Consider the following 27654-nt stretch of genomic DNA (forward strand, 5'->3'; position numbering starts at 1 on the left):
GTTGTACCATTATCAGTTCCATACTGGTTCCATGGCAGACTACAGAATCAGAGAATCATGGAACAGTTCAGGTTGGAAAGGACCTTTAAAGCTCATCCAGTCCAACCCTCCTGCAATAAGCATGGACATCTTCAAGGAGATCATGTTGCTCACAGCCCCATCTGACCTGACCTGGAATATTTCCAGGGATGAAGTATCTATCATCTCTCTGGGAAACCAATGTTTCACCACCCTCATAAAACCTTTCTTCCTTGTATCAGTCTAACTCTACACTCTTTTATTTTAAAATCATTACCCCTTGTTCTATCTCTTAAATAACAACATAGGATACAGAGCTTATACTGGCTCTGAGATTCTGGGTTCCTGCTGGCCATGGAAAGACAGGCAACACCTGATCAGGCATAAAACTAAAGTGGCAGGTGTGGTTAGTGCATGTGTTCTTAGTGCCTGCATGGTCAGCATGAGGTTTAGTCTAAGGGAAATGTCCTGAATCGACTTGAACCAGCAAGGGAAGGTAAACACTTTGCAAAGCAGGACTAGTCCTTTGCATGCCATGGCTGCAGTGTTTCTCATCTGATCCTTGAAGCTCTGAGGTTGTACCATCAGACCACAGCCAAAGGAGCATCTTCATTTGTCATTTCACACACACAGATGTTCTGGGAACTGCTTTCAGTATCACATTTTCCTGTCACTCACTTCTGTCCCTTTGGATCAGTTGTGCTGATACAACTTTTTAGCCTTGTGTGTTAAAGCAGACTGGGGGAGAGATCCAGGCTAAAATTCCTGATCACTCTGTGTGTACCTGTGTGTGTGTAAATGTGTGTACACATTTGCATGCATGTGCTCCAGCCTGGAGTAGGCAGGAATCTTCTGCTTTTGCAGTCTACTGGCCCAGCTATTGCTTCTCACTGCACTCTGAGATGCCAAACAGACCCAAGGAATTCACCTGGCCTTCCTTTGGCTTAAACTCTTGTTGGGTGAAGGACAAATAGACTGGCCTGTGAGAAATAAGGGCACTGCAGTTTAATCATTGAAATTCTTATGTTCCTAATGAAACTTTTAGCAAATTAATCTCACTACAAAACAAATTGCAGTGTAAACAAAGCAGAGTAGCCTAACTTACTAGACTGATGCAGGTGATTTGCTCCGAATTCAGAAGGATGTCAGGTGAAAACTGAAGAAGTTCTGTGCAGTTTTATGTTGTATGACTTCTCTGTGACTTTATGCTGTAAAACACTCGGCTGATTCACTGAGGACAGAAACATAGCACTCACCCAGAGCCAGACCAGCTCTTCTCTTGACTAGTGGCAGGGTAGCCCTGCCAGTCTGCTCATGGGGAGTGCCATCTTTACTCATACAGGGAAGGTGGAATGATTTTTGTGTCTCCCTATTCTACAGTAAAGCAAAGGGGCTGGATTAGAGTGAACCTACAAAAACCAAAATCTCTGCACCAGGTCTCCGAGATCTTTCAAGGGTCAATGTCTAGCTCACAACAGGCACTGAGGGGCCAAGGACTGTTTGGTTTAGGTTGGAGAACCAGCCAGTTCCTTCTTAAAAGCTGACCTCAGCAAAGCCTGCCTTCCCCTGCTGTTCATGATCAGTCCTGAGGAGCTGCTCAGTTGGTAGCTGGCTTGAGAGGTGGTCCTTCATCCTCCTCCCCAGGCCTGCTCACCTTTCAGCTCCGGAGTCCAAGCTAAGGCTCCATAGTTTCCAGCTCAATCCCTGGACTGGGCTGTTATTTATCTGCCAAAAGGTCCCTGCAATTTAAAGTCAGTTGGCTGCAGGACCATCAATCTGCAACACAAGTGTGTTGTTTTCTGTCCCAGAGCCCAATTCTTGACTGAGGACACTCTGCAAGATCTGAGCAAATTGAAGATAAGTAGGTTCTTATCAGATGGATCCACAGAAAGTTACCAAACACTGAATAATATCTAAAGGCTCTAGACTTGAAAAATAGGCTGTGGATAATTGTGTTCAGGAATGAAAAATTACAGATAAAGTAAGTTGCAAATAGTTGCTTTTCTCCCTTCTAATTAATAGGGGGAGTTTCTACTTGCATTTACATCATGTGTGCTGCATTCTTTCAGATGATCACTAAAGTGTTTTTGCTGAGAGCCAAATTTTGGTCAACAGATACTCTTAAATCAAACAAGGCCCTCTTCAAACAGGTCCATATAGCAGTACCAGATAGCACTTTAGCAGATTTCTGGTTCCTCCAGACCTGTTTACAAGTGATTCTGTATAAGGGATAATACAAATTGTTCCTTGGTGTATTTCAGAAATTGAGTATATAAAAAATGGTAGAAAAGTTTGTGGGACCTCCTAGACATATGCTGTGTCTAGTCTCACTGATGCAGTTCTGTGAAAAGCAGTGAAGCAGACAAGATCTGTCAACAATTATTCATCAAATGCTTGATTTGTTAAATATTGCATACAGATTGCCTGCTGAATAATAAGAAGCAAATTCTGGAACTTGCTTCAGCATAATTCAGAGCTCCTCCCAATCAGATATTAACATCTGGACTTTCAAGTATGTTAGACCAAGCTATTATTTTAATTTCATTGCTGTCTTCTTATAAGTTCCTATCTAATTAACAATTATGATGCTCTTTGAAGAGCTCTCAGGTTTTTTACCCCACAGAGCAGCTTAGAAGCAGTGCTAGCTGTCTTAGCAGATCAGTCATTTGTTTTGATAACTCGGGTGATTAATACACTGAAATGCAACTAGCTTATTCCAGGTTCAAAATCCTTGAAAAACAATGCATAGTAAAAGCTCTTCAGAAAACACTGATGCTTTAAGCATTCCACAGTTTGCCAGCTCTAGTAGAAGAAACAACGGAAATAGTCAAGAAATATTCTTCCATTGTGAAATTACAGAAGAAAAACCCTTTTCACCAATGAATAGATTCCCTTTCCTTGATGAAACAAAGTATAGGTTTGGTCCAGCTGCTATTCCATCAGAGAAAGGAAAAGCAGAGGCTGTAACAGTAGATGGTACATATTCCTTCCTGGGAGTTAATGCATGAGTTAAATAGACAAAAATCCAAATCATTGAAGGTGGAGCAGCTCTGAGGGCTCTTTTAAGAGTAAAAATCTTACTAAAGCATTTTGGGGCAGAGGTTGATGCCCTTAAATACTTTTCATATACCTGCACAGGCAGCTTAACCTGTTCTTAAACTCTAAACAAGGTTTTAAGATAGATCTGTGATGATCTCTGACTCCCTCAGTGTTTGAGCCCAACTGCCCGTGAGTTCTGGCATTGTTGTTCAAGGCCAGAGGAATGGTCCTGCAGGAACTGTGGAGCAGGTACTGCTGTGAAAAGGCCTGGGATCCCAAACAGGGTGGCTGCAGAAAGCAGATTTACTCATGTAACTGTGACATGAGCACGTTCACTTTCTGAGTCTAATCTGAAACTTGTGACTGGAATCTTAAATTGTGAAACAGTTTGTGTCCCAAATTCACAACTTCACTTCCAGAGATTTTCCAGACCTCCAGCTCCAGTTTCTGAACAAGGCAGGGAATAATGTACTAGGCCAATGATAGTCAAACCTGGAGCAGCTCTGAGGGCTCTTCAGGTGGAAAGGAGAGCTCTTGGCATTCACTTCAGCTGACTCCCAGCACAATTCCTCCATTTCTCAGAGGTGACAGGATAAAGTACTTGCAGATAATGCTCTTCTCTGGCCCTTGCCAGTATGGGATGTTCTGTTCCATTATCCCAGGCAACGAGAAGGTGTTTACAAATAGCCCAGCTTTGCATTAGTTGAATCTTGGTCTGCAGTAGTATTGTAGAATCTAATTTTAACCAAGAAATTCTTGTTTTTCAAACTGGTTCTTGTACATACAGGTTCTCTCTTTTCTTAAACAACCCCATAAGCAAAAAAAACAAAAGCCCCCAAACCAAAGACAAAACACCAAGAAGACTTAATAAGGATTGAAAGTGGAGCTAGAAGGGAGATGGGAAGTGGGTTGCTAATGTTAAGTCCTACTGTCAGCAGGAGTTTAAGGCAGAGTAGGACATAGTCCTGGGCCATGAATTGACTGATCTTGGGCCATGTGTTGACTGATCCTGCACACCAATGGGGAGCAAACCCAGCCCTCTGAGAAGCAGAGGCAGAGCTTTTGTTGTCTTAGATTTGAGTGCAGGTTGGGTTCTTCTGCTGTGGTGTTCAAGTGTCAGGTTAAGGGATTCAGCAGATGTAAAACTGGAGCAGCTCTGCCCGTACCAGGAGCACAATGTGCTTCCTCTCCCCATCACCTCCCACCCACCTGGATGCCTTGCACAGGGACTAAATGCCACAGAGGTGCTGGCTCTGTGCACTGGCAATGCACATCCACTTGCTCATCACCTAATTTGGGTCACAGGGCAGTCTCAGGGCCCCCCCTGTGTGGTGACATGCAGACACTCACTGTGTTCTGCAGAGAAGTGCAACACTTCTGAGAATTTTCCAGACTGTAATACTGTTTCACAGGTATAAGGGCAGGCTGATTTCTGCAGTGTGAAAAACTTAGCATTTTTAAACAGCCATTAGGCAAACAATAACTCACCCAACAAATCACTGCTTGCCCTTCCTCAAACCCTAATTTGCTACCATCCACGGCAGTGAAAATAATTATGTCAAAGGATGCATAACTAGTCCTTGTGTATATCAACATATACATAAATATTCTGCTGTGCATCCAAATAGATCTCTGGCAGCTTCACTAGGGCTCTGTAATTGCCTTTGATTAACCTAGACATAATGATAGGAAGCTGCAAGATTGTAATGGAGATGAGAATTCTACTTAAAAAATGGCCTTATCAGGTGCTAGTCTGTATATCTGCATTTGCTGGCTCACTCCTGAGAAACACAGGCTGGAGAGAACAGAGGAGAGGTGTTGAAATAAAATCATAGGACATGTGAGCTCAAAGCACTTGAGAGATGCAGTGAACCACGGTGTTCTCAAAAGCACAGGTTGTGCTCTCTCACTGCACGTGTGTTCTGATGGTTCTGATTTACAAATTGTTTGGAAAAAGAGAGGATTAAAGTTCCTGACATTTGTCATTTGAAACCTTCAAGACAGTTCACAAATAAAAGTGATGTGATTTTTCTAACCAGACAGACCAGCATAAAGGCAGATGTAGCAGGAACTGTGACTGGAACAAAGGATTGATAGTCAGGAATTTGAGAACTGGAATCCTTGATAATATCAAACCACCACATCCAGTGTTTATGTATACAAATAAGGTAATTAAGGCAAAAAACCCACATACCTAATGCTCCTTACCTGAATAAGAGTTCAATAACTAGAGACACCTGCAGATCAGAGTCTGTTCCAAAGATTAAGTGGGTCTTTACTCCTGATTATAATAGGCTCAACCTCTGTTCCTCAGCTTTTCCTTCTGACAAGTGACGGGGTGTTAAAAACTGTGATGATTCATCAGATGTGTTATAAGGAACATTATCAGCTGAGATGAATGTTACATCACGTGTAATATTTATTGTCAGAGCAAGAGGAAATGTTTTCTAAAATTTAAATTTCAGCTATGAACTTTGGCAGACTTTCAAATATTAATGATTTTTTGGGGGATTCCGTGCAGAACTGTTGATGTGTTTTCTGAATCTGGTTTGCTTGCATGTTCCAATTTATGTCTTTCCATTTGCTTTCTTAATTCCTTTCAGATGCAGAAAGTTTTTAGAATGTATAAAGCCAGCAAAAGGTTCCATTTTCCATTTATATGTGGTAGCTCTGCTGTGCCTTGGTCTGGAGAAAGGATTTGAGAACCTCCTCTTTAATGTCTTTTTCATAGAACTGCCCAGTGACACCACCACAATGTAACTGTCCCAGCATAAATATTTTGGGGTAATTTCCTTGCTCTATTCTCCTGTACTTCATATCTGACATTTCTGCCTTAGGATTATCAGCTCTGCTTAGCATTAGGTATCATTGAAAATTAGTTTTTTTTAAAAAAATAACATTTCTTTTAAATACTTATTTTAATTAAAATGTAAATCATCAGGGAAATACAACAAAATGATTAAATGTTGGGTAGGGATTTTTCATATGATAGAGATGTCACTTCTTGAAAGAAATCCAGACCTGACAGAAGCTGACAGAATAAAGGCCACAAAATTCAGCTGTTAGCCTCTATGATGCACTTGGGGAATACTGATTCTCAACTCTGACTACAATAATAATACTGGGTTTGGAAGGTTCAAGAATGTCCACATTCTAACACCTATTCAGTAAATTTCTAGAACTGAAATACTCTTCCTCTATGACTTGGAAAACAAAGACATGAACACAAACATAAATAGAAGATGTAAATGAGAGATGGACTTTGCTACTAAGCACAACAATAATGCATGTGACTAACTACTTCCCCAAACTGGGTAATAAATAGTCTCACTGAGCATTATGAGTTTGACTTCACTGGTTTACAGGCTGGCTCCTAAACTGCACTTTTTAATGTCCAACCCTGTTTGGGTACAGGTAGAGAAATTCATTAATATACTGGCAAGCATTTCCAAAAAATTAGATGCTAAGCTGAAACCTGAATGACAAACTCACTCTCACTGACCTCAGCTGAAGTTTGGACCATTGTATGCACGTATCCATAGTGGTCCACCAGCTATACATCAGATTTAAAGGGCCAAAGGGATACAGATAAAGACCTTTTTAGCTCCTATTATATTTCACTGTGCATCTGTCAAAACTGACAAGATACAACCCGAGGAGGGAAACAATACTTGAATAACATTTCATGGTGTCAGATAACTTGTTTTTGAACTTGTAGTACGAGCTAATGCTGATTTGCACACCGAAGTAAAGTTTATTTTTGAGAAACAGTCATCACATACTAAAGTAATTTACATACTAAAATAGGAAAGCATCAGACACCCTTATTTTAAACAAAGCTGACTCTGGCTTCATTGGCTTCAACAAAAGATGCATTATACCTTGACTTTGTCCAAAAATTACTTTACAATCTCAATGAAAACCACGGGGTTACTAGAAGGAATGCTGTCAGCAAAATACAGTTACCTCCACCACGATCCCAATGAAAGTTTCCTTCAATACCACAATACAGAGAATGATCTTAGAGATGGAGGAAACAGCACAAAAAGAGCATAAGAAAATGGCACAAAGTCAATACAGTGTGTTTTCAGAACAAACTGAAAGGAGGCAAAATGAGATGTCTTAGATCCCTTGGCATCTGTAAACATCAAGAAGACATCACATTTGGGCTAATCTCGAGGAAAAGCAGCCATATAAAGTAAATCTACAGGCTTTCTAAAGTAGATCTATGGGCTTTCTTGACCTTCTAAAGAATGGAAGATAATAGAAGAATAAGAAGATAAAAGGAAGTCCTCTTTCTTTTTTTGTTAGAAAAGTTGCTTTAAAGTAGGATGGACTTTTTTTTCCTCTCACTTTGTAGGATCTATTTTAAATGACCTATTTAAATGTTCTGCAATTATGGTGCTTTTGTATATTTTCCATGCAGAGTGAACAGAAAGGGAATCCCTTGAAGTCATGGTATTTTAACCAACCAAAGAATAATCTTCTTTTTCTTTCTCTCTGAATTCTTCATACAAGGTGTCTTAAAATAGATAAGACAGGTTCATTACTGTTGTCATAATTGTCAGCTTCTGTCAGTTCCATTAGTGGATAAAGGTGTCTCTGAATATTACTCAGGCACTCCTAGCCAGCCTCCCAAACTCTGTACAAGCTTCCTAAAACCATCCCCTCTGCTGCTCTTTCCAGTCACTCCAGCCTGTTGTTCAGCTGTTCAGCATGATCCCTGCTCCAGTCCCTTCCCTGAGACACAGCAGTTTTTTCTTCTTAATACTCCTTCACTGCTTCTTGCTTACTTTATTGATATGTTAACATCTGAATATCTTTACTGATATATTAATCACTTATATAATAAAATTTATTCCCCCTTATGTGTCAGAGCATGCTGGCCTCAGATTTGCCAGGCAGGCTATAACTTCATATCTTGGAGAAGACCTGAAATGTTGTATATCAAAAGAGTATTCAGGTAACAGATCTTCAGATTAAGCAGAGACATTCTTTTTGATTTCTTTCGTTATACTGAATGTGTCTACAAACATATCCTCCTCTTGGCTTAAGAGGATTCCAATAATGCTAGAATTTGCCTTTAGACTACAATGTTACCATCGTTCAGGCATCAGTTTAGACTTTTCACATTAATCTGACTTTGATTCTTTCCTTATTTAGTAAATATGCATAAATGTTTCTTCTGAAAATGAGATTTCATGGACATGTGGGAAGAAAAGATATTTTTCCTTTTTAAATGTTAGAAGGCCCAAGTGTGAGAAAATAACAGGCTTTGTTCTGGTGGAGCGAGGAAACTCTACAGAATTTTACTTTTCTTCTTTAATTTTCTAAATGAACTTTGATTAAAATTAAATTTACTTGACTGTGAAGCTGCAATAAACATGGTAAAACTTTTAATATATGCTGTTGCTCTGTGTTTAGTCCAGCTCATTCTCCTCCCATAACTTGTCCCATCTCTCCTGCACCTATGTAAGTATCTGGGTACTCACACCACTAATCAGCTTTAATACTTCTGGAGCACTTTACAAGCCAGTTCCGTTCAACAATTTGGCTGAAAACTAACCTAACCCAGAGAAGAAAAAAGTAGTTATTTCGAGGTTAGTGAGCTGGTTCAAGGAGGGTCCAATAAATGCCAGAGATCGCACGTGAGTAAGACAAGACCCTTCGGCTTGTAATTTAAAAAACTCCTCTACTTTGAATAACTATTTTACACAGCATAGAAATCTAACTTTAAATTTTTAAAGATATTTATGTGGTTTTCCCATCTTCCTTTTGATGGTTCAGCTCCTGTTCCCTGGTGCGTCCATCCAGAGGAGAATGCAGCAGAGCTGCCTCTACCTATTGCTGTGCTTACATCTTTGCTAAGGTAAGGAAGATTTCATTTACCTGCTTTTGGAGTAGTCTGGATTGGCTGATCAGGCCCTGGAGACAGTTATGTGAGGCAGCCAGATAATGAGAGGACATTCCAACCTTCACCCAGCTCTGAAATCCATAAAGAGGGTGAGACATCCATCTCAACCACTGTCTTTCCTGAGAGAGAAGCTTTGTCAGAGGAGATTTAGGTTGGATATTGGGAAAAGGCTCTTCATGCAGAGCGTGTTTGGGCACTGGAACAGGCTCCCCAGGGAAGCAGTCACAGCAGCAAGCCTGGCAGAGTTCACAAAGCATTTGAACAATCCTCTCAGGCATATGGTGGGATTGTTGGGGCTGACCTGTACAGGACCAAGAGTTGGACTTGATGATCCTTGTGGGTCCCTTCCAACACAGGATATTCTATGACTCTATGATCATTTTGATATGGTGTCAAAATGTTTGCTGCTAAAAGCAAACATCTCTTTTTTGGTTGTGGGTTCAGCATTCCTTCACTGGAGCCAGTTTATATCAGATCAGCCCGGGTGTTTCATCATTAGGTTCAAAAAATATCACAAGTCAGTTACTGAAGTAGCTGCAATTCCTTTCTTGAAAGACCATGCTTCTACATTCCTCTGCAGTAGTCTAGAGGCAATAGGAAAGTTACTATTGGTCTTCTTCTTTAAAAACAATAATAAAAAAGTCTGTAAGCTCATGAGCCTATGGAGGCTTTAATTGAAATAAATAGAAAATGCAAAAGTAGAGAAAATTAGGGCAGCTGCAAAAGAGCCCCAGAAGCAAAAGCAGATTAAAGTAGAGCAATGAGCAAACCCATGCAACAACTTAATTTTGCTTCAGATATTTCCCCCTTAGTAACTTTATTCCTTAAATCGAGCAACAAGTCTAAAGCACGTGGTTTCTTCTGTAGAGGCCTATTAATTCTACCACAGTGGTCTGTCAGCTGATGAGCACAGGAACTGCAGGACTTGGGGAGTGACTTTCATGCTGAGAGACAAGAGTAGCTGGCAAGTTCCTCTGTGCTTATCCCCTGCCCCACATTGTCACAGCTAGAAGCTCTTGGTCCAAGAGACAGCACCAGCTTAAACTTCAGCAAAAATAGAATTTTTATTTTTCATTCTACAGATTGAATGACAGTTATGTGATTCTGTTTTATAATATTTTGTAGGAAGCTTCATTCTTGAACCTTCTAAGAAATGAAGGAAAAGACTTTTCTGCTTGTAGGTAGCTTAATGAGGCAGTTATACCATCAACCCTTACACATGTGAGAAGTCCCATTTAGGTCTGTGGAATTCCAGAAGGTGACAAAAAACAGTCTGATGTGTGAGGAAAATATGGAGGAGTGAGGACTTAAATTAGAATATTCTAAATTCATATTCTGTTAATGTCAAGAGACCTCAACCCATCCAGTCCTGACTGGAAGCCTAACAGATTTGGTATTCATAGCATAAAAGATTTCCCCTGCTCCACTGTTGAAGACAAAGTTATTAGGAGCAAACAAAGACCCATGTGTTGTAACACAGTACATTTTCTCCCCTTCTTAAAGTGCCTTTTTCCTTCCTATCCTCCATCATTTCCAACTACAGTCAAAGTTCTTTAAATTTCCACTGCAGTACATGGGCATAGTTCTTTTATTCACTTAATAGGCTGTTCGCTCAGGGAGGATGAAGTGTTATTTCATGAGTTGGTGTATTCAATAATGTCAGAATTTTCTAGCACAGGATCCTTATTCTAAAGATATTTCTCTTCTCAAGAAATCAGTTAGTGAGCAGTTTCCACAAGAGACTTGAGTAGGACAACAGCAGTTGCTTCTAGGCTTAATCTTATACCATAAAACCTTATGGAAAAATACCCCAGGGAGGTTCTTCATCCATTATTTTTTCAAATTTTCTTTCTCCTGATTTCACACTTGGTTGTCTCAGGGGGCAAGAGGATAGGCCAAACTTGGCTTTAGCCTCTGACAGTGAGCTGGAGGGTGAACAACCCCTGGGTAAATGAGCAGAGAGAAGGAAAATAAGTAAAGCACGGGACATTTTGCAATTTAGTGAAATGAAATGCCTACCCACTGTGCTCTGACAGCAAAGTGCTATGGAAAGCTGGCAAGCACAGTGTTGTGGAGCTGGACATCCCCACAAGCTGACTTTACAAAGAGAACTGGTCAGAAGGCCTGCTACCAGCAGCTGCCCACTTGATCGAACATTCAAGACAACAACTCATTGCAAATGAATAGCAAAAGATGGAACTAAAAATCCCTGGCAATCCCTGCTGAAGGGATGCACACATTCCAGTGTTTTCTCAGCTTTCCTGGGGGCAGGCGATGGGTTACTTGTTGCACATTGGAGAGGGTTTCTGAATAAAATGGAGTAATTTAGGTGGAAATAGCAGAGAGACAGGTAGAGCCATGTATCTGACAGTTTCTTCCACTTTATTTAGCACAGTGCTCTTTCTCAGTGGGTCTGTCTTCAGCCTACTGCAGACTTGCACTGTTTGCTCTCACACTGTACCTTTAAAAGGATGTACATGCTGGGGATCACTCGACTACATACAGAGTTTTCAAGGATGCTCTTCCTCCCCCTCTTCTGACTGGCAGTCTGGCAAAATACACAGAAGACAGGGCCAGTGGGTGAAGTTATTGATTAGGGTTTTGGTTGTTTTTTTCTTTCCTCCTCAAAAGGCTATGTCCTTATTAGTTGAAGCTGTATTATAAGAAAGAACTGCACAGTCATTGTACTCTGCTGTGTTGGATGTTGTTTGCTGAGTATGGCAGTTGTTGCTGATCTGTCTGGGAGCAGAAACATGCTGTAGAGCTGTTAAACACAAATTGTTTATCCACAGAAACCCCAGAAACAGACAGAGCCCATAAAAACCTTTACTTTTGTATTCAAAGAATTGTTAACCAGATTTCCACATGTTTGAACAAAACAGTTTATTCTTTACCTGGGCCCTGTGATAAGTGCCAAAACATTAACTTTTGGGCTATTTTTACCATTCTTTGGGAAAAGGAAGGAGTAACATGTAGTGTTTACATAACAACTATAAAATAGAGTCTGACCCAAACGGTTTCCCATTCATTTCTGCTGACTTTTTATATAAGTTTCTACTCCTGGTAGGAACCTTTTCAAACAGAGCGACCCCAACACATATGTGTGCATGTTGCTTCTCTCCCAGGTGTGTTTTTGGCAGCTGGGTACACAAGGTTTGCTCACTGGTGGCCAGCACAGATGTTGGCATATGAGCAAGGAATGCGTGCTCCTATGCTTCTCATGCAATTGCTATTTCTTGTCTTGGTCTCCCGATTCAAAGAGCCAGGGATGTGTGGGTCATAGGTATCTTTGGTTTGGAAAAAGAGCAGAAAAGTGCAACTGGGTGCCTGTGGAAAAAGCCTTTAGCATGAGCACGTGTTCATAGGTAACATGAAGGTAGGTGGCTGGCAACTGTATGCAAGACACCTCCTCCCCACCACTCAAGTGCACACATACGGCCTGATTTCAGGTGCTGCATCTTAAATTGTACTTGTAAACGCCCAGGAAGGAGTAGGATGCTTAGCTCCTGCTTCCTGACAGTTCATTTCTCACTCAGAAAATTACTGTGGATGAAAAAAACAAAGCAACTTATTGCAGAGAACTCTCCAGCTGAAATCCTATTTGCATGTGTGTCGAACGGTGGGAGGAAAATGCTCTCCAAGGTTTCCTACTGTGAGCAGTAGACTCAGCATCTCAACTGGCCTCTGCATTTTGATGACTGTTACAGGAAGCTTTTTCTCCTGACAGACTTTGAACACACATAAAGCTCAGTCTCAAGTTCCTGCATCGGCCCAGAATTAAATTGGGAGAGGTAGGTGACCAAGAAAGTCTGTGTGTTTAAAGAAGAAGTATTATTTAGAAGCTCTCAGAAAAACATGAAAAGAAATACAATATAAATAGGCTTCTGAAACTTCTCAGCAGATTGAATGATGAGTAAAAAGTACCTTTCTCTCCCAAGAACTTCTACTTAGATATGGCAATGGCATTATCAACCAGCTAATTGTGCAATTACTGAATGCCACCCTGAGTGTGTCTGCTTGGGTGGGAAGTATTGTGTCTCACATTTCTACTTTTTCTTCAAATACTCTGCAGAAAATCCTGTTATGAATCTGTCTGCCTGTTAGCTTTTGCTCTCCTTAAGCTAAGCTGAAGAAGGAAAAATACGTGCTGCTGTGGCAAACAACAGACAGGGGAAAAAAAATCAAAGGAGATGAATGAGGTTCCATCACAGTAGGAAATTTAGGAAAAGGTTAGAGATGACAATATTGGGCATGGTGTGTAGCCTGAAGTAATCTTGTAAACTTCAGGAAACCAGACCAGATACTCCAACTTGCCCTGTCTGGCTCTGCTGTCTTCCAATTACTGTCTACCATCAGGCTACACAGAAAACTTCTACTGATAATGATAGAACCTCTAGCTGGATTTCAAAAAAGGGGTACAACCAAGTGATTCTTTAAAACACCCCTTAAAGTGTTTTATTCCTGCAGTACATCATAAGCTTGTGCTTATGTTATACTTTAAAATTATCCTGTCTGTTTTGGGTTGTTGTCCTGGCATATAAACCTAAATCTTAGCGAGTTTGACATGATGTAATGCTAGGGTAAGTAGCTTAGAGATGACTTAAATAAGATTTGGAGAAGTAGTTATTTTTTGTGACTGTAAATTAGAAATAAAAAAATACGACATACTAAAACCCTAATAATGAAATTGTGTTGCATAACTAAGTTTCCTTCTCAGATAGGTTCTACAACACCATAAATACATGCCATTGGCAATAGCCACTTATAATAGAAACAAGAATGATTTCCTTATAGTGCAATTTCAGTTCTCAAATACATATCTATTTCATGGTTTACTTGGTTAAAATACGTTATTTTATTATGCTCCCTGCTTGATGTTTGATTCAGTCTTCTTAAGTAGTTGTCTGAATGGTGGTGGGAGTAGTGACCTCTTTGGAACTGTCAGTATGCTCCTTCACCTACTAAATAAGCAAGGAATGAGTTTAACATACCACTTAAGGTAGCTGGTTAAACAAAATAGGCGTCTTGATCCTTACACCTGCATTTCTGTGCCTGTCGTTAAAACAGAGCTATAAGCCAGATATCATTCTAAATGAGTTTTATTCTAGACCTTTGCTCTCTAATTAATTGGTTTATTTAAATAGAGTTTGAAAAATTCAGCTTAAACTATATGCAAATCCTTCTAAACCGGGCCCTTTATATACACACATTCCCTTTTATGTGAACAGTACTTTGTTAATGGCTCAATAATTAAGGGAGTTTACATTTTAAAGACTTCAGTTTTTAATTGGCTGAATATTAATCACAGATCACTTTCAGTTCTGTTGTGATATGCAAATTATTGATGCCTCAGCTGCATTTGTTTTCAGGTATCAATCTAACCGTATAATGCAAAATAACATTCTGCAATTATTTCAATTAGATGCAGTCAGCCTTTGGAGCAAGCTATTTATTTCATTTCAGTAAATGAAGAAAGCAGTTGCTGTTTTCCATTCCCTGGTGTTTACTGCCCAGAACTAGGACTCACAACTGGTATGTGTACAGCACATAAACAGTTTTCTAACTGGATCACGTTAGAATTCATGGTAAAGGGCAAGCAATTGAACTCCCCTTGCAAGATTTCATTTGGCTAACTGACTCTTCTGCTTTGGAATGAGATGTCACCTTGTTTGGGGGTATTCATTACCATTTTAAAGTGTATTATGAAAGGTAGAGTCAATAAGAGTTCCTAATTAGCAGAATCTGTTTAGGATAAGTGCATAACATTAGAGGATTTTTTCCATCAGACTGCAGCTGTTACCTAGGCAGAGAGGAGGAATTCCACCTAACCACAAAGAATAAGATAGACAAATAGCTGCGCTGTTTTAAGAACGGGTCGGGTATGTCTCCTCGCAGCGATTTCGCTCCATAATTGCAATCCACATTAAATGCAGCAAATGTTACCACCCTGCCCACTCAGTTTCCACCTCTACTTTTGTTTCAAGCGGGGAGGGAGATAGAAAAGGAAGGGGGGGGAGGGAAGTCCTTTCTTTCTTTCTTTCTTTTCTTCTCTCCTTCCCCGCTCCTCTCTCCCATCCGCGGTACCCAGCGGCTCCAGGCGAGGGGCCCGCGATGCCCCGTCCCGGCCGCGCCCCGGGCTGCACTTGTAGCTGCCGCTGCCGCCCATGGCAGCCCCGCGGCCCCGCCGGCCCGGGGGGCTCCTCCCGCCCCGCCGACCCCGCCTGAGCCCCGCGGGGGCGCAGCCCGGCGCCTCCCCGGCAGCGGCACCGGCGGCGCGGCGCCTCCGGGCGTGCGGGAGAGGCTCCGGCGGCGGCGATGCGCCGGGATTGCTCCCCCGGAGCGGCGTCTCCCTGCCCGCCGAAGCAGCGCCCGGGCGCTCGGTGCGTTGCGTGTGTTGTGTGTGAGTGTGTGAGTGTGCGTGTGGCGAAGGGGAGGGGGCTCACTGCGTGCAGGGGGTGGGCGAGAGCAGTGCGATGGGAGCGGGCGCCCGTGTGCAGAGGGATCCTCTCCCCGCATGTGTGCGGGGGACCGCGGTGCCGGGGCAGGGCTCAGCCAGGCTGCTGCTGCTGCTGCTGCTGCATGCGGCGGAGCCCGCGGGGTACCGCAGCGCCGGGCATCCCCTCGCCCCGCGCGGTCGGGGGTGCTCGACCCGGCGGCCGCCCGGCTGCCCCCGCCGCCCGCTGCGGGCGCGGAGCCGCCGGAGCCGAGAGGCAGCGGGGAGAGCGGCGGAGCGCAGCCGAGCGCGGCCGCGGCGACCCCGGGCGCCGAGGTAGGGACGGTGCCGGGCTGTCCGCCGGGAGCATCGCCGGGGGCGGCGGGCGCCCCGCCGGGCGTGTGAGTGCGGGCGGGGGTGGGGGCACGGCGGGGCCGCGTGTGCGTTGGCGTTTTAATTTCTTCTAATTGTTATGAAGGCTTTGTTTTCATTGCTGTAATAATTACTGATGCTGTTTTAAAGGGGAGTGGGGGGGGGGGGGTGGGAGGGTGGCCACATGAGCAGGCGACAGTGGCTTCCTGCCGGAGCTTCTCTGCCATCGCGCTCGCCGCTCTCCGCAGCCGCCCGCCTCCCGGAGCCCTGGCCAGCGGCACCAGGAGCAGCGCTGCCCTCTCCCATCCTTCCTGGGAGAGCGGAGCGACCGGGATCGGGGCGGCCCGGAGGAGCCGGTGGAGGTGTGGGAGGGACGGGGGGGAGCAGGATCTGCGCAGCGGGGCTGGAGAAGGGGGTGTGTGGATGCGCTGCGGGCTGGACTTTGCAAAGGTATCGGGGCGGCGGGGGTGGGGGGGAGGTTGGAGCGTTTGGCGGCGGGGACCACGGTCGTGCCTTGTAGCGAAGGGAGGGTGGAAGGGATGCGGGGTTTCACCGCTCCCGGCTGGCATGTGCGCGCCTGTGTGCGCGCCCGTGTCCCTCCTGCCCTCCCCCGCCGGGAGGCAGAGGGCGACGGGGCGCCCACGACAGAGGGGACCCGGCAACAGCCGAGCCGGTTGCGGCAAAAAATTGCGGTAGTGCCGGTACTGCTGGCCGGGCTCGCCGCCCCGCCGCCAGCCCCGCGCAGCGCCCGCAGTGTGCCCGCTCCGCACCGGCCGGAGCCCCGCGGCTGAAGAAGAAGAGGGGACTCGAGCGTGGGCGAGGCAGGGATGCGGGAGGACGGCGCCTGGGAGTGGGAGAGAGATGAAGCGATGGGGCCGCGGGGCCATCGGGCTGCCCCTGGGGGCGCGCTCCCCGGGGTCGGGAGCCTGCGGGCATGAGCAGCGGTTGCTCTGCTGCCCCTTCGTCCTGTGCTCCCCTTTCCCCCCGTGCTCCTGCTCCGCGGCCTCCTTGACCCCTTCAGTCATCCCTTCCTCTTATCCCTCCTTGCCTCCTCGGAGCTTTCCTTCTCCCTCTTGTCCTTCTGTCCTGCGTTGTTTCCTCATCCCTCCTCTGCCCTCCCCTCCAGGTCCCCCGGCACATCCTCCCCTTGTGTCTCCCTCCAGTCCGGTTCTCCTCCCTCCAGCTGGCTTCTGCTTTCTCCACTTTCATCCTGGCTCCCTCCTGCCAGCGCAGTGGCTTCCCACAGCAGGAAATGCAAGGGACAAGTTGGGAAATGGGGGTAATGGGAAGATGGGGGCAGTGCAACGTATTGATTATTGACTGATTTGTTAAAAAAAAAAAAAGCTATCTTCTAACTCAGAGGAAATGCTGTGGCTCCAGTTCTGCATAAAAATGGCAGCTCAGCTGGTCTGACTATATATGAAGGGTTCTTATCAATGCAGGAATAGGAGAAAATTACATAATGATTTAGAAGAAAATAGTTCTCAGGTTTCAGTAGGGTCAGGCTGGTGAATTGTGACTTTGTTTTGCCCTGCAAGTCAGCATATTATTATTCCTGGGGATGGGGCTGTGTGCTTGTGCATGCTTCTCTGTGTCTGTGTGCTTCCATTGGTCACCCAGAGCTGATGTTCTTGTTTTGTGGATAGTTGTATTTCTGCAGTCAGTTTACCATCTATTTATTTAAACTAGGCATAAGAAGTGACAGAAACAATGTGTGTGCATGTCTATGTATCACTCGAGTGGATGTCTTTATTATCATACTGATAAATCTGTATGTGTTGATGCTGTAGATACATACAATGAGTACTGACATTGCTTTCTGTGTCTGCACCTTTATCCTTTCTGTATTGTGCTATCCCAGCCAGATGTTTGGGCATGCATAACATCAGCATTTGTGTTTAATATCCCTGAAATGCACAGCAACATATGAACAGTGCAGGATCGAGGAGAGTAAATATGCATAAAATTGGAATCTCCTTTGGTTATTTTACTTTGTTAGTTATGCATGTTTGGCGTGTAGAAGAGAGAGAAATGTATTTGACATACCTGAGAGTTATTTGTGCTTGTCTACAGAAATTTACATTCTGTGTTTGAAATCATCCTAGCTCTCGTGTATTTGTTTGGTTGTTAAAATCTTTCATGTTATTTTAAATTCAGTGCTTGTAGTTTATCTATAATCCTTGGCAGGTACAGTAGCTCAGTGGTATACAATTTTTAACCCAAATGACGTTTTGGAACAATGTCAACTGAAAAATGTTTTCTTTTTTTCTTTCCTTCTTTCTTCTTTAGATTCTTTATCTTTGTTCAGGAGCCTAAGGTTGCTTGCTGATCACAAGAAGATGTTTCTGTGGCTCTTTCTGGTTCTGTCATCTCCAGTTTCTTCTACAACTGCAGATGCTGATATATCTGTGGAAATTTGCAATGTTTGCTCCTGTGTGTCAGTTGAGAATGTACTCTATGTCAACTGTGAGAAGGTTGCAGTCTACAGACCAAATCAGCTTAAACCACCATGGTCTAATTTTTACCACCTCAACTTTCAAAACAACCTGCTAATTGTTCTATATCCAAATTCCTTTCCTAATTTTACACATGCAGTGTCCTTGCAACTGGGTAATAATAAGTTGCAGAACATTGAGGGAGGGGCCTTTATGGGTCTTAGTTCATTAAAACAGTTGCACTTAAACAACAACGAATTAAAGATTCTCCGGGCTGACACTTTCCTTGGCATAGAGAACTTGGAGTATCTCCAAGCTGACTACAATTTAATCAAGTTTATTGAACGGGGAGCCTTCAATAAGCTTCACAAGCTGAAAGTCCTGATACTTAATGACAATCTGATTTCGTTCCTTCCCGATAATATTTTTCGATTTGCTTCTCTAACCCATCTGGATATACGGGGGAATCGAATACAGAAACTTCCATACATTGGAGTTCTGGAACACATCGGGCGAATTGTTGAATTGCAGCTGGAAGACAACCCCTGGAATTGTACTTGTGATTTGTTGCCTTTGAAGGCGTGGCTGGAGAACATGCCCTATAACATCTACATTGGAGAAGCCATCTGTGAGACACCCAGTGACTTGTATGGAAGGCTGCTGAAAGAAACCAATAAGCAGGAGCTGTGCTCCATGGGGACAGGGAGTGATTTCGACGTGCGCATCCTGCCTCCCTCGCAGCTGGAGCCCGGTTACAGCACACCAAACGGCCACACCACCCAAACATCGGTGCACAGATTAGTCACAAAGCCACCAAAGACTACAAATCCTTCGAAGATCTCGGGGATAGTAGCAGGCAAAGCGTTCTCTAATCGCAATCTCAGTCAAATCGTATCCTACCAGACCAGGGTACCTCCTTTAACTCCTTGCCCGGTCCCTTGTGTTTGCAAAACTCATCCTTCAGACTTGGGATTAAGTGTAAATTGCCAAGAAAGAAATATAGAATCCATGGCTGAACTCGTACCAAAACCTTTAAATGCCAAGAAACTGCATGTGAACGGCAATTATATTAAGGATGTGGATACTACAGATTTCGCCGAGTTTGAGGGGCTGGATTTGCTACATTTAGGCAGCAATCGGATTTCAGTGATCAGAGGAGACGTTTTCCGCAACCTTACAAATTTACGGAGATTGTATCTCAACGGCAATCAGATAGAGCGTCTGAGCCCTGAAATGTTTGCTGGCCTCCACAACTTGCAGTATCTGTATTTGGAATACAATGTTATCAAAGAGATCCTAGCAGGCACCTTTGACTTAATGCCCAATTTGCAGTTGCTCTACCTGAACAACAATCTCCTCCGAAGCTTGCCAGCGTACATTTTTGCTGGTGCACCACTTGCTAGACTGAATCTGAGGAACAATCACTTCATGTATTTGCCTGTAAGTGGTGTTCTTGATCAGCTAAAATCTCTTACACAAATAGATTTGGAAGGTAATCCATGGGACTGCACTTGTGATTTAGTTGCTTTAAAACTGTGGCTTGAAAAGCTAAATGAAGGTATTGTGGTGAAGGAGTTGAAATGTGAAACACCTGTACAGTTTGCTAACATAGAACTTAAGTCTCTGAAAAATGAGATCCTCTGCCCTAAACTTTTAAACAAGCCATCTGCTCTGTTCACTAGCCCTATGCCTGCTGTTACTTTTACAACACCACCGGGACCGGTTCGGAGTCCTCCTGGTGGCCCAGTTCCATTATCCATCCTTATCTTAAGCATATTAGTTGTGCTGATTTTAACAGTGTTTGTTGCTTTTTGTCTTCTTGTTTTTGTGCTTCGGCGCAACAAAAAACCGACTGTAAAGCACGAAGGGATTGGAAATCAAGAGTGCAGTTCTATGCAGCTGCAGCTGAGAAAGCACGACCACAAGTCAAACAAAAAGGATGGACTGGGTGCAGAGGCCTTCATTCCTCAAACCATCGAGCAGATGAGCAAAAGTCATACCTGTGGCTTAAAAGAGTCTGAAACGGGCTTCACGTTTGCTGACCCGCCAGGGCAAAAAGTCATTCTGAGAAATATTAATGACAAGGAGAAAGATTTGTTGCATGTGGATACCAGGAAAAGACTTAGCACAATTGATGAACTGGATGAGTTATTCCCTGGGAGGGATTCCAATGTATTTATTCAAAATTTTCTGGAAAGTAAAAAAGAATACAACAGCATAGGGGTCAGTGGCTTTGAAATACGTTACCCAGAGAAACTACAAGACAAAAAAACCAAGAAATCGCTAATAGGTGGTAATCATAGTAAAATTGTAGTAGAACAAAGAAAAAGTGAATATTTTGAACTAAAAGCTAAACTTCAAGGTTCACCTGACTACCTACAAGTCCTTGAAGAACAAACAGCTTTGAATAAAATATAGGTCATACAATCTTATTGCCTACAGAGGACATTTATTTAATGATGAAAGTGCCTTTTGTTGACTTTTAACTTCCAAATACTATATTATATTGGTAGGCATAGAGGCAGGTGTATCCAGGGGTGTCTGATTAACTGTAGCTGCGTATGATTTGTTGAGTAGAGGAGAATTTCCTTAATAGATTTTACTACATAAAGCTCATGCCCAGTGGAATCCTGTAGGGATACTGCAAACTCTATTGCCAAAGGGATGCTTTATACACGTTACACTGAATTTAACCTCAAGAGGCATATATGTTTTGTATCTTAAATGCAAACCATCGTCTCCTTGTGATTTGTTAGAACAAACACAAGAAACCTGGTACTGATATTTGTACCTCAGCTGGGTCCTTCATCCTGCACGTGGATTTAAGTTGGTGGAACTGGAGTAATCCTTTGATTTGTGGTGTTGTAATGGCACTGTTTAAAGCTTATCTGGAAAGTAACAAGCATGCAAAGAGAGAACATTCAATAGTATGTGTAAATTGGTTACATTTATGGGCTGCATCTTGAAACCACTGGAATTATAATGTTAAATTGTGCAAATATTTGTTTAAAATATACCATGCATTACATACCTATGGAATAAATTTGACCACTTGAAGCATACATGTCTATACAGAAAATTAAAAAAAAAAAAGAAAGAAAATAGTTTAACCTGACTTCTGCAGTATTTGTGACATCTGAAGAAAATATTTGATGTTTATGCAGAATCTGTTCTAAGACTCATCTCCAATTAAAACTAGAGTTCCTTCTCAGTTATGTGAAACTCTTGCAACCCAACAGGTTGTCCAAAAATGTCAAAGTGCTTACTGTGTGAGCGTGGCAGAAATTATTTTTGTAATATAATTCATATTTATGAAATACTTTGTATACTAAATAGGAAAGAATATGTACTCCTTAATATGTATTTAATATGCCTGACTTGTTTTCCTGATCACACTGCATTAATCATTCAGTATAAATAAAACCAGAACAATATACCAAACAGCAACCGGGGATGTAATGTATAGCATTATCCAGAATTAAGTGATCAGATATAATGATAATAATAATAATAATAAAAAAAAAATTGTTCTGTACTATTCTTGTGAGATTAGCATATTATCTTATTTCAGATTTGTTACCAATGGTGCGTTTTAAAATAGATTCATTAGTTTTTTTAGTATTGTGTCTCAGGCAATTATTTGCCACCAGTTTTCTTGATTTTCAGGTCTCTACAGCTTAACTTAAATAGTGTTCACTACAAGTATTTACAGGAATTCATGCTAAGGGTAATATTTTAATTGGGTATGCAGAAGTTTTCTGTTCTTGTTATCTCTCTGGCTTCAGTTAGTCAGCAAAACCTGATCAGAACAGTGAACAATATGGCAAATCATGTCTATTTAAAACCACAGTGTAAAATGAATATAGTGGTCTCAGTTCAGAGTATTGTGTAGCTCATACCTAGAGAGTAAAAACTTGCCTTTGTGAAAGCTGAATCTGAATAGCTAGGGAAAAAAAAGGTAGGAGAATGGAAAATCCCCACTGTTATCTCACTGATAGATGGTACTTTGACATGAGAATGGAGATATATTGGTAAAGCATCCCATAAAAAAATCTATGCGAGGAGATTAACAAAAGTTCTTTGTCTTCATGAGCTTTGAATAAGACCCTCTTCCCTCCTTTGCTTCCAGAACCTTTACCCCTCCCTACCTTTTATGATCAATAAGTCAGTTAAGACAGTAGGATATAAATGTGAATGCTTTTCATGAATTTGAAACTAGCAAAAATTAGAGCAAGACCCAATAATAATACTGTGGAGAAGGCTGTGTCAGCTATTTCCAATATAAACCTCTAATTTCAGGGCTTTATTACAGTGATTTGAAATTTTTATTCTGGAATGATACTTGGCAACCAGTCTGCAGTATATTTTTAACAAAATATACCAAAAAAAAGAAAGCACTGCTTCTTTATTTTAAGAGAAAGCAAACAAAACATTTCTCTACTTTTAGCCATGTGTTTATGCTCTTAGAGAGCTCTTGTGGCTTAGAGAGAGGGTTGTTTTATTGTTTTTCTCCATACTTGAAAGTATATACGTGACTTCAGATGATAAAATTATGACAGATAAATTAATGGCTGAGTTTCTTTCAAAAAACTGTGACTATCTGTGCAGAATAATTAATGTAATTCAGAATGTCATAGGGATTTTCAGGACATGGATACTATATACATATGCATTTCTAGCATGAAAAGTTCCTGATTGACCAATGATGCAATGCATGACTAAGGCTGGAAAACGAACATGTGAGTTTGTTGTCTGTGGATTAAGGAGTGTTAATGATGCACTGACATGGTAGACTCTGGTGGCTCCATCAGCAGGCTAAGGATGAGGGGTCACTGTGCCTGCTCCACTCAGTGCTGCGTGGTTTTGAGGATGTGTCCAAGTTCACTGGGATTTGCCAAAGCAGGAGGATTCTGACACACTTCAGTGCATTGTCAGACTGTCATGTCCCTCTCCCTGCTTGAGAGAGACAGGTGTTAAAAATATTAAAAGTAGCAAATAAGCCAGTACTTTTAAGTGATGATAAAATTGACGTGCTTATGACTCATGTTGCCCTGAGTTAAAAGAACAATTATAAATGATCGTACCTTCCTCAGCTAAAAAATTGAGGGGCTTTGGTTTTGTTTTGAGGGGAGGAGTGTTGGTTTTTGTTTTTTTTTTTCTTGGTTTTGATTTTTGTTTTGGTCTTTTTGTTATGGTGTCTTCTATTTGCTGATCAAGAGAAGAAGAAGAACTGATCTGTTATGCTGTACCATTACAGTGGGTCAGAGTTTCCTGACCACTGAGGTCCCAGTCCGCTAAAAGCGTTTAAGCTCAACCTAAATCCTGTGCAGAGGTACTATTCATGAGCTAGTAATTACATACCTGCCCAAGAGTGGGGCTTAGATAGAGTTTTGTCATTGACTTCAAAACAAGCCAGCTCAGAAACATTGTATATAACACATAGAGCCCAGAGACTCTTCTGGGGTTATGCAGTTGAGTGTAGGTTCACCAGCATCACTAAAGGTTGCACAATCCGGACCTTCCTGTAGAAATCGTTCCTAAGTGTTTGACAATATATGGTGCAATATGTAGGCATAATAGTGTGAGTGAAGAATGCAAAAGCTGGCAAAACACTATATTTCTGTGAAATTGTCCCTTTGAATGGCAACCTTAACGTCAGTTTATTTTCTCCATGTTTTGAAGCGGTGTGTGTGTGTCTGCACAGCAGTTTTAGTGTAATGTCCATTCAAATCTCCGGTCAGTCTTTCTGAGAAGGTGACTCTTCGGATGTGGCTTAACAGGTCTGTCTGTTCATTATCTTGGTTTGAGTGGCCATGCTTGTAAAATGGCTGTTAAGACCCATAGACATAAACTAAACCAGTGAAGGTGTTAACATAATCTGTCGTCTCCACTGTATTATAAGGAAGTTTCCGTTTTTAAATGAAATCAATAAAGTGTAATTGTTTCCTTGGAAAAAAAAAAAAAGAAAAAAATTGTGCAATTTTCTCAAAAAGCAAATACCACGGTGCAAGAACACAAGACCAGGTGATTTATGTTTTGCATTTAGTGTTCAAGATTGATAATAATGCAGCAATCTAGTATAAAAATCTTTTTTAAATGCTTTTTTTTTTTTTTTTAAAGCCATAAATTATAAAGGCATGGCCTTGTGAATAATGTTAACAAATGTTTCAGAATCAAGAAAAAACATCCAGAACTTGATGGTGGTATAATATCTATAATATCTTTTGCATGATTTGTATGTTGATATTGTATGAAATGAGCACAGTGAGACTTTTTTTTTTTTTGGTTGCATCCAAAGAGTTAGGAAGGAAATATAACAAGAATGTATTTATAATCACTCTATTTTGAAATAAAGTACAGAAAACAAAATGTATTGGCTTTACACTGTTTTGATCATTACTCTTATAGTTTAAGATAGTTAGTTATGACATCCAGCCCAATGTAAAACACAGAAAGCTATTGTTTATTAATTTTGTTTGCCTTCATCAACATCAAAATACTAGTCAGTGTTGACTTCAAAATTTGTATGAAATATTAATAAAATTGTTTGGTACTATTGTATTTCTGAAACTAGACTTTGTTAAGTGGCTGTAATATTCTCTTTTGGATCATTTGTATATGGATGACAGAGAATCTATAAAGCAGTTAAACAGTAATGTTTTCTAATCACTTCAGCAATTTGTTATCATATTTTATGAAAGTTTTTCCCATAAAGTTGTCCAACAAAATCTTCCTTTCCTCTGTTATGCAAATAATCCCTCCAAAGTCAGTGACATTTTTTTGCAGTAATTACACAAGCAGAATTTAGTTTTAGTTGGATTCTGAGTTCTTTCAACACAGAAGTGCTTAGAGGATCACTTACGTAATGCTGGGGGTATTTGTTTTGATTCTGCTCCTTTCTTATTTATCATTTTCAATAACAGTTTCTCAGAGGAAAGAAAAGTTAGTTTGTCCTTAGCAAAAACAAAAATGTCAAGCCATCTACTATTTCATAGTATATATAGTTTTATAACTGAATGTTGAAAAGATGTCTTTAGATAGTTTAACTTCCAAATTTATATTTTGTAGTAAAAATGGTTTACAAAGCCTCATAAAAATCTCCATGGCAAGGGAGAAGAGAAGGAACAGAATTATATTATGTCTAGATCAAACATTCCCTGTTGTGTAGGATTTAACATGCATTATAATAGCAGTGAATGAGAATCAGAATGTGATATGGACTAGAAAATTGGGACTTGATATGGATTTTTTTTCGCTTCCAGCTGAAGTGTAACGTTAGGAGCAAACCCACAGCATTAGCTGAAAAAGGCCTACATATACATTCCACATAATTTCTTTCTAAAGAAAAACTTGAGAACCAAGAATTAAGTATTCATGTTTTGATAATGTGGGCACTGCTTTCCTGAATGGAGAGGAATTTGACAGTTTTCTTTTAATGCGTTTTGTCATTACTGAGTCTTTATTTCCAATTTCAGTTTACTCATCTTTATGCATTCTGATTGATGCTCTGCTGGAAAGTAAAAATAGGAATGTTAGTGCTCAGGGACAAACTCTTCTCAGAAATTTACCAGTGTAAATCCAGTCTGACTGAGCAGACTTTGGAATCAAATCAGCCTTTTCTTAGTAAACAAAAAAAAAGCAGAAAATATTAGATGACAAGCTACCTCTCCACTGAAATAAAAATAAATAATTTTTTCTTTGAAATGTAATATAATCTCTCTTTATGCTTTATTGATTTGTGTTGTGAAACTGTTACTATTTTCAAATTACTATAGGGAAAATACAGACTAAGTGGAGTCCTGGGTCAGTTTGATATGACTGGAACTCTACAATGATTCAAGAACTGTGGGCATCCTGAAGATGTACTGTGGGTACAAAACTATTTCAGTTTGCTGGTGTAATGCATTGACTTGGGATAGATCTCACATAAAATACGAATGCTTTCTTAACAATACAATTTATTTTCTTCCTATAATGGAACAAGGTTACCCTGCTCTTCTTTCTCGTTAAGTAGGGAGTTTATTGCGAATATATGTGGTTTACTGATAATTTTATTTGTGTTCACTCATAATACTTGAGATAATTCATTTGTTGTCTGAAAACAGTACACTTTGAGCAGTCTGTTGTTTTTAAAATACCAGTCACTGGTAACAGACTGATATTGCATTATATTGACTTTTCATTCCCTTGTTGGGAATTTTTGTGGCCATTTAAACACTAAATAATTCCTTAAAAGCACAAGTAAAGATTAGATAAGAAAAAAAGACCTAGTTGCTACTAAATCTGAAATTTTTTATATGTGTGTATGTGAAGGCTTAACATTCTGTAAAACAACTGTGATGGGTTACGAGTGTTACATCATTGTCTCTTTGTTTAACCAGAAAACAGAAGGTGATCTCTATATGGTAATTTTGTAAACATACAGTAGCAAAGAATATTCCTCAGTTTCCCCCATCCACCAGCATTTCATTTCTTGGTTTAATTCAATGTAATTTCCTGGAAATGTGTGCTCTGTGACCTTCCAGGGCATTCTTCCACTTCATGCTCTCACTTCACCTTCAGTGAGCCAGACCTTTCCTGCTGGATGTTTGTCTAGACTTCAGTTAGTAGCAGTTTCCAAGGAGGCAGAGGAGGAGGATTTATCAATTCCTAAAACCCAGCTAAAAAAGGCAAACTCTTAGAGACTGTCCTGGATGATTCCTGAGTCATGTCAGATGGTGTAGGATCCAAAACAGAGAAGTGTAGGAAATGGTTTAAGCTTCTGTTGTGCAGATTCGTGCTGGACTTTTGAAGCTGGACAATCATGGCTTTCCATGACTGTAAGTTGGACAGTGCACCATAAATGTGATTCAGTCCATTGAATCCTGACAGACTGTGGGCCAAATCCTGCAGACACCTGCACCCACTTAACCCAAGGTAGGTTTTGGTGTCACTACTCAAAAGTCATGGGCAAATTATTTAAGTTAAAGCACATGTGATGCCTTTTTCTTAATGTGGCTGAGATGTGGATACACTTGGGTGCATATTGGGTGCTGTTTGGCTGTGGAGGTCAGTCTGTACCTAATGTTTGCTGAGGAATTGCTTTGGTAGAGACTCTCTTCACGTGCTGCATTAGTGCTCACATCTGAATATGAAACACAGTATGGTAAGTACATCTCAATGAGCAGAGTCACAAAGGGCAGCGTGTTTTGACAGATTTTGAGCTCTTCACTGCAAGAAACTGCAGGAAATGATGTACAGTACAGCAGATTTTCTTGCTCCCTGGCAGGATTTCATAGACTCTCCGAGTCCTTCTCAGCAGGGTATTCTTCTTGTCTATACACTGCAAATAAGACTCCAGGTCACCACTCTCGTGTATGTGCAGTCTGTGTTTGCTTAAACCCAAAAATAATTTTGTGGATATGTGTAGGAAAAGGGCAGGAGAATAATTTTTTTTTTTTTCA

The 27654-nt window shown here is 41.4% G+C and overlaps 1 protein-coding gene across 6 annotated transcripts in view; it reads left to right on the plus strand.

Annotated features, from left to right (window-relative positions):
• SLITRK4 (SLIT and NTRK like family member 4) overlaps positions 1 to 24764 on the plus strand; it is a 120538-nt gene extending 95774 nt beyond the window's left edge. For 2 of the 6 annotated variants that reach the window (XM_032702150.1, XM_032702151.1), the window contains exons 3-4: positions 8845 to 8926; positions 18066 to 24764. In XM_032702150.1, the coding sequence (XP_032558041.1) occupies positions 18116 to 20629 (2514 nt within the window). In that variant the 5' untranslated portion in view covers positions 8845 to 8926; positions 18066 to 18115 and the 3' untranslated portion in view covers positions 20630 to 24764. Of the gene's footprint in view, positions 1 to 8844; positions 8927 to 15276; positions 15352 to 15683; positions 15741 to 16029; positions 16227 to 16672; positions 17056 to 18065 lie in introns of those variants that run through there. The other 4 variants (XM_032702148.1, XM_032702147.1, XM_032702152.1 and 1 more) reach the window with 4 other exon arrangements.
• The last annotated feature ends 2890 nt before the right edge of the window (positions 24765 to 27654 follow it).

The sequence above is a fragment of the Chiroxiphia lanceolata genome, chromosome 14 (assembly GCF_009829145.1).
Source record: "Chiroxiphia lanceolata isolate bChiLan1 chromosome 14, bChiLan1.pri, whole genome shotgun sequence".
NCBI lineage: Eukaryota > Metazoa > Chordata > Aves > Passeriformes > Pipridae > Chiroxiphia > Chiroxiphia lanceolata.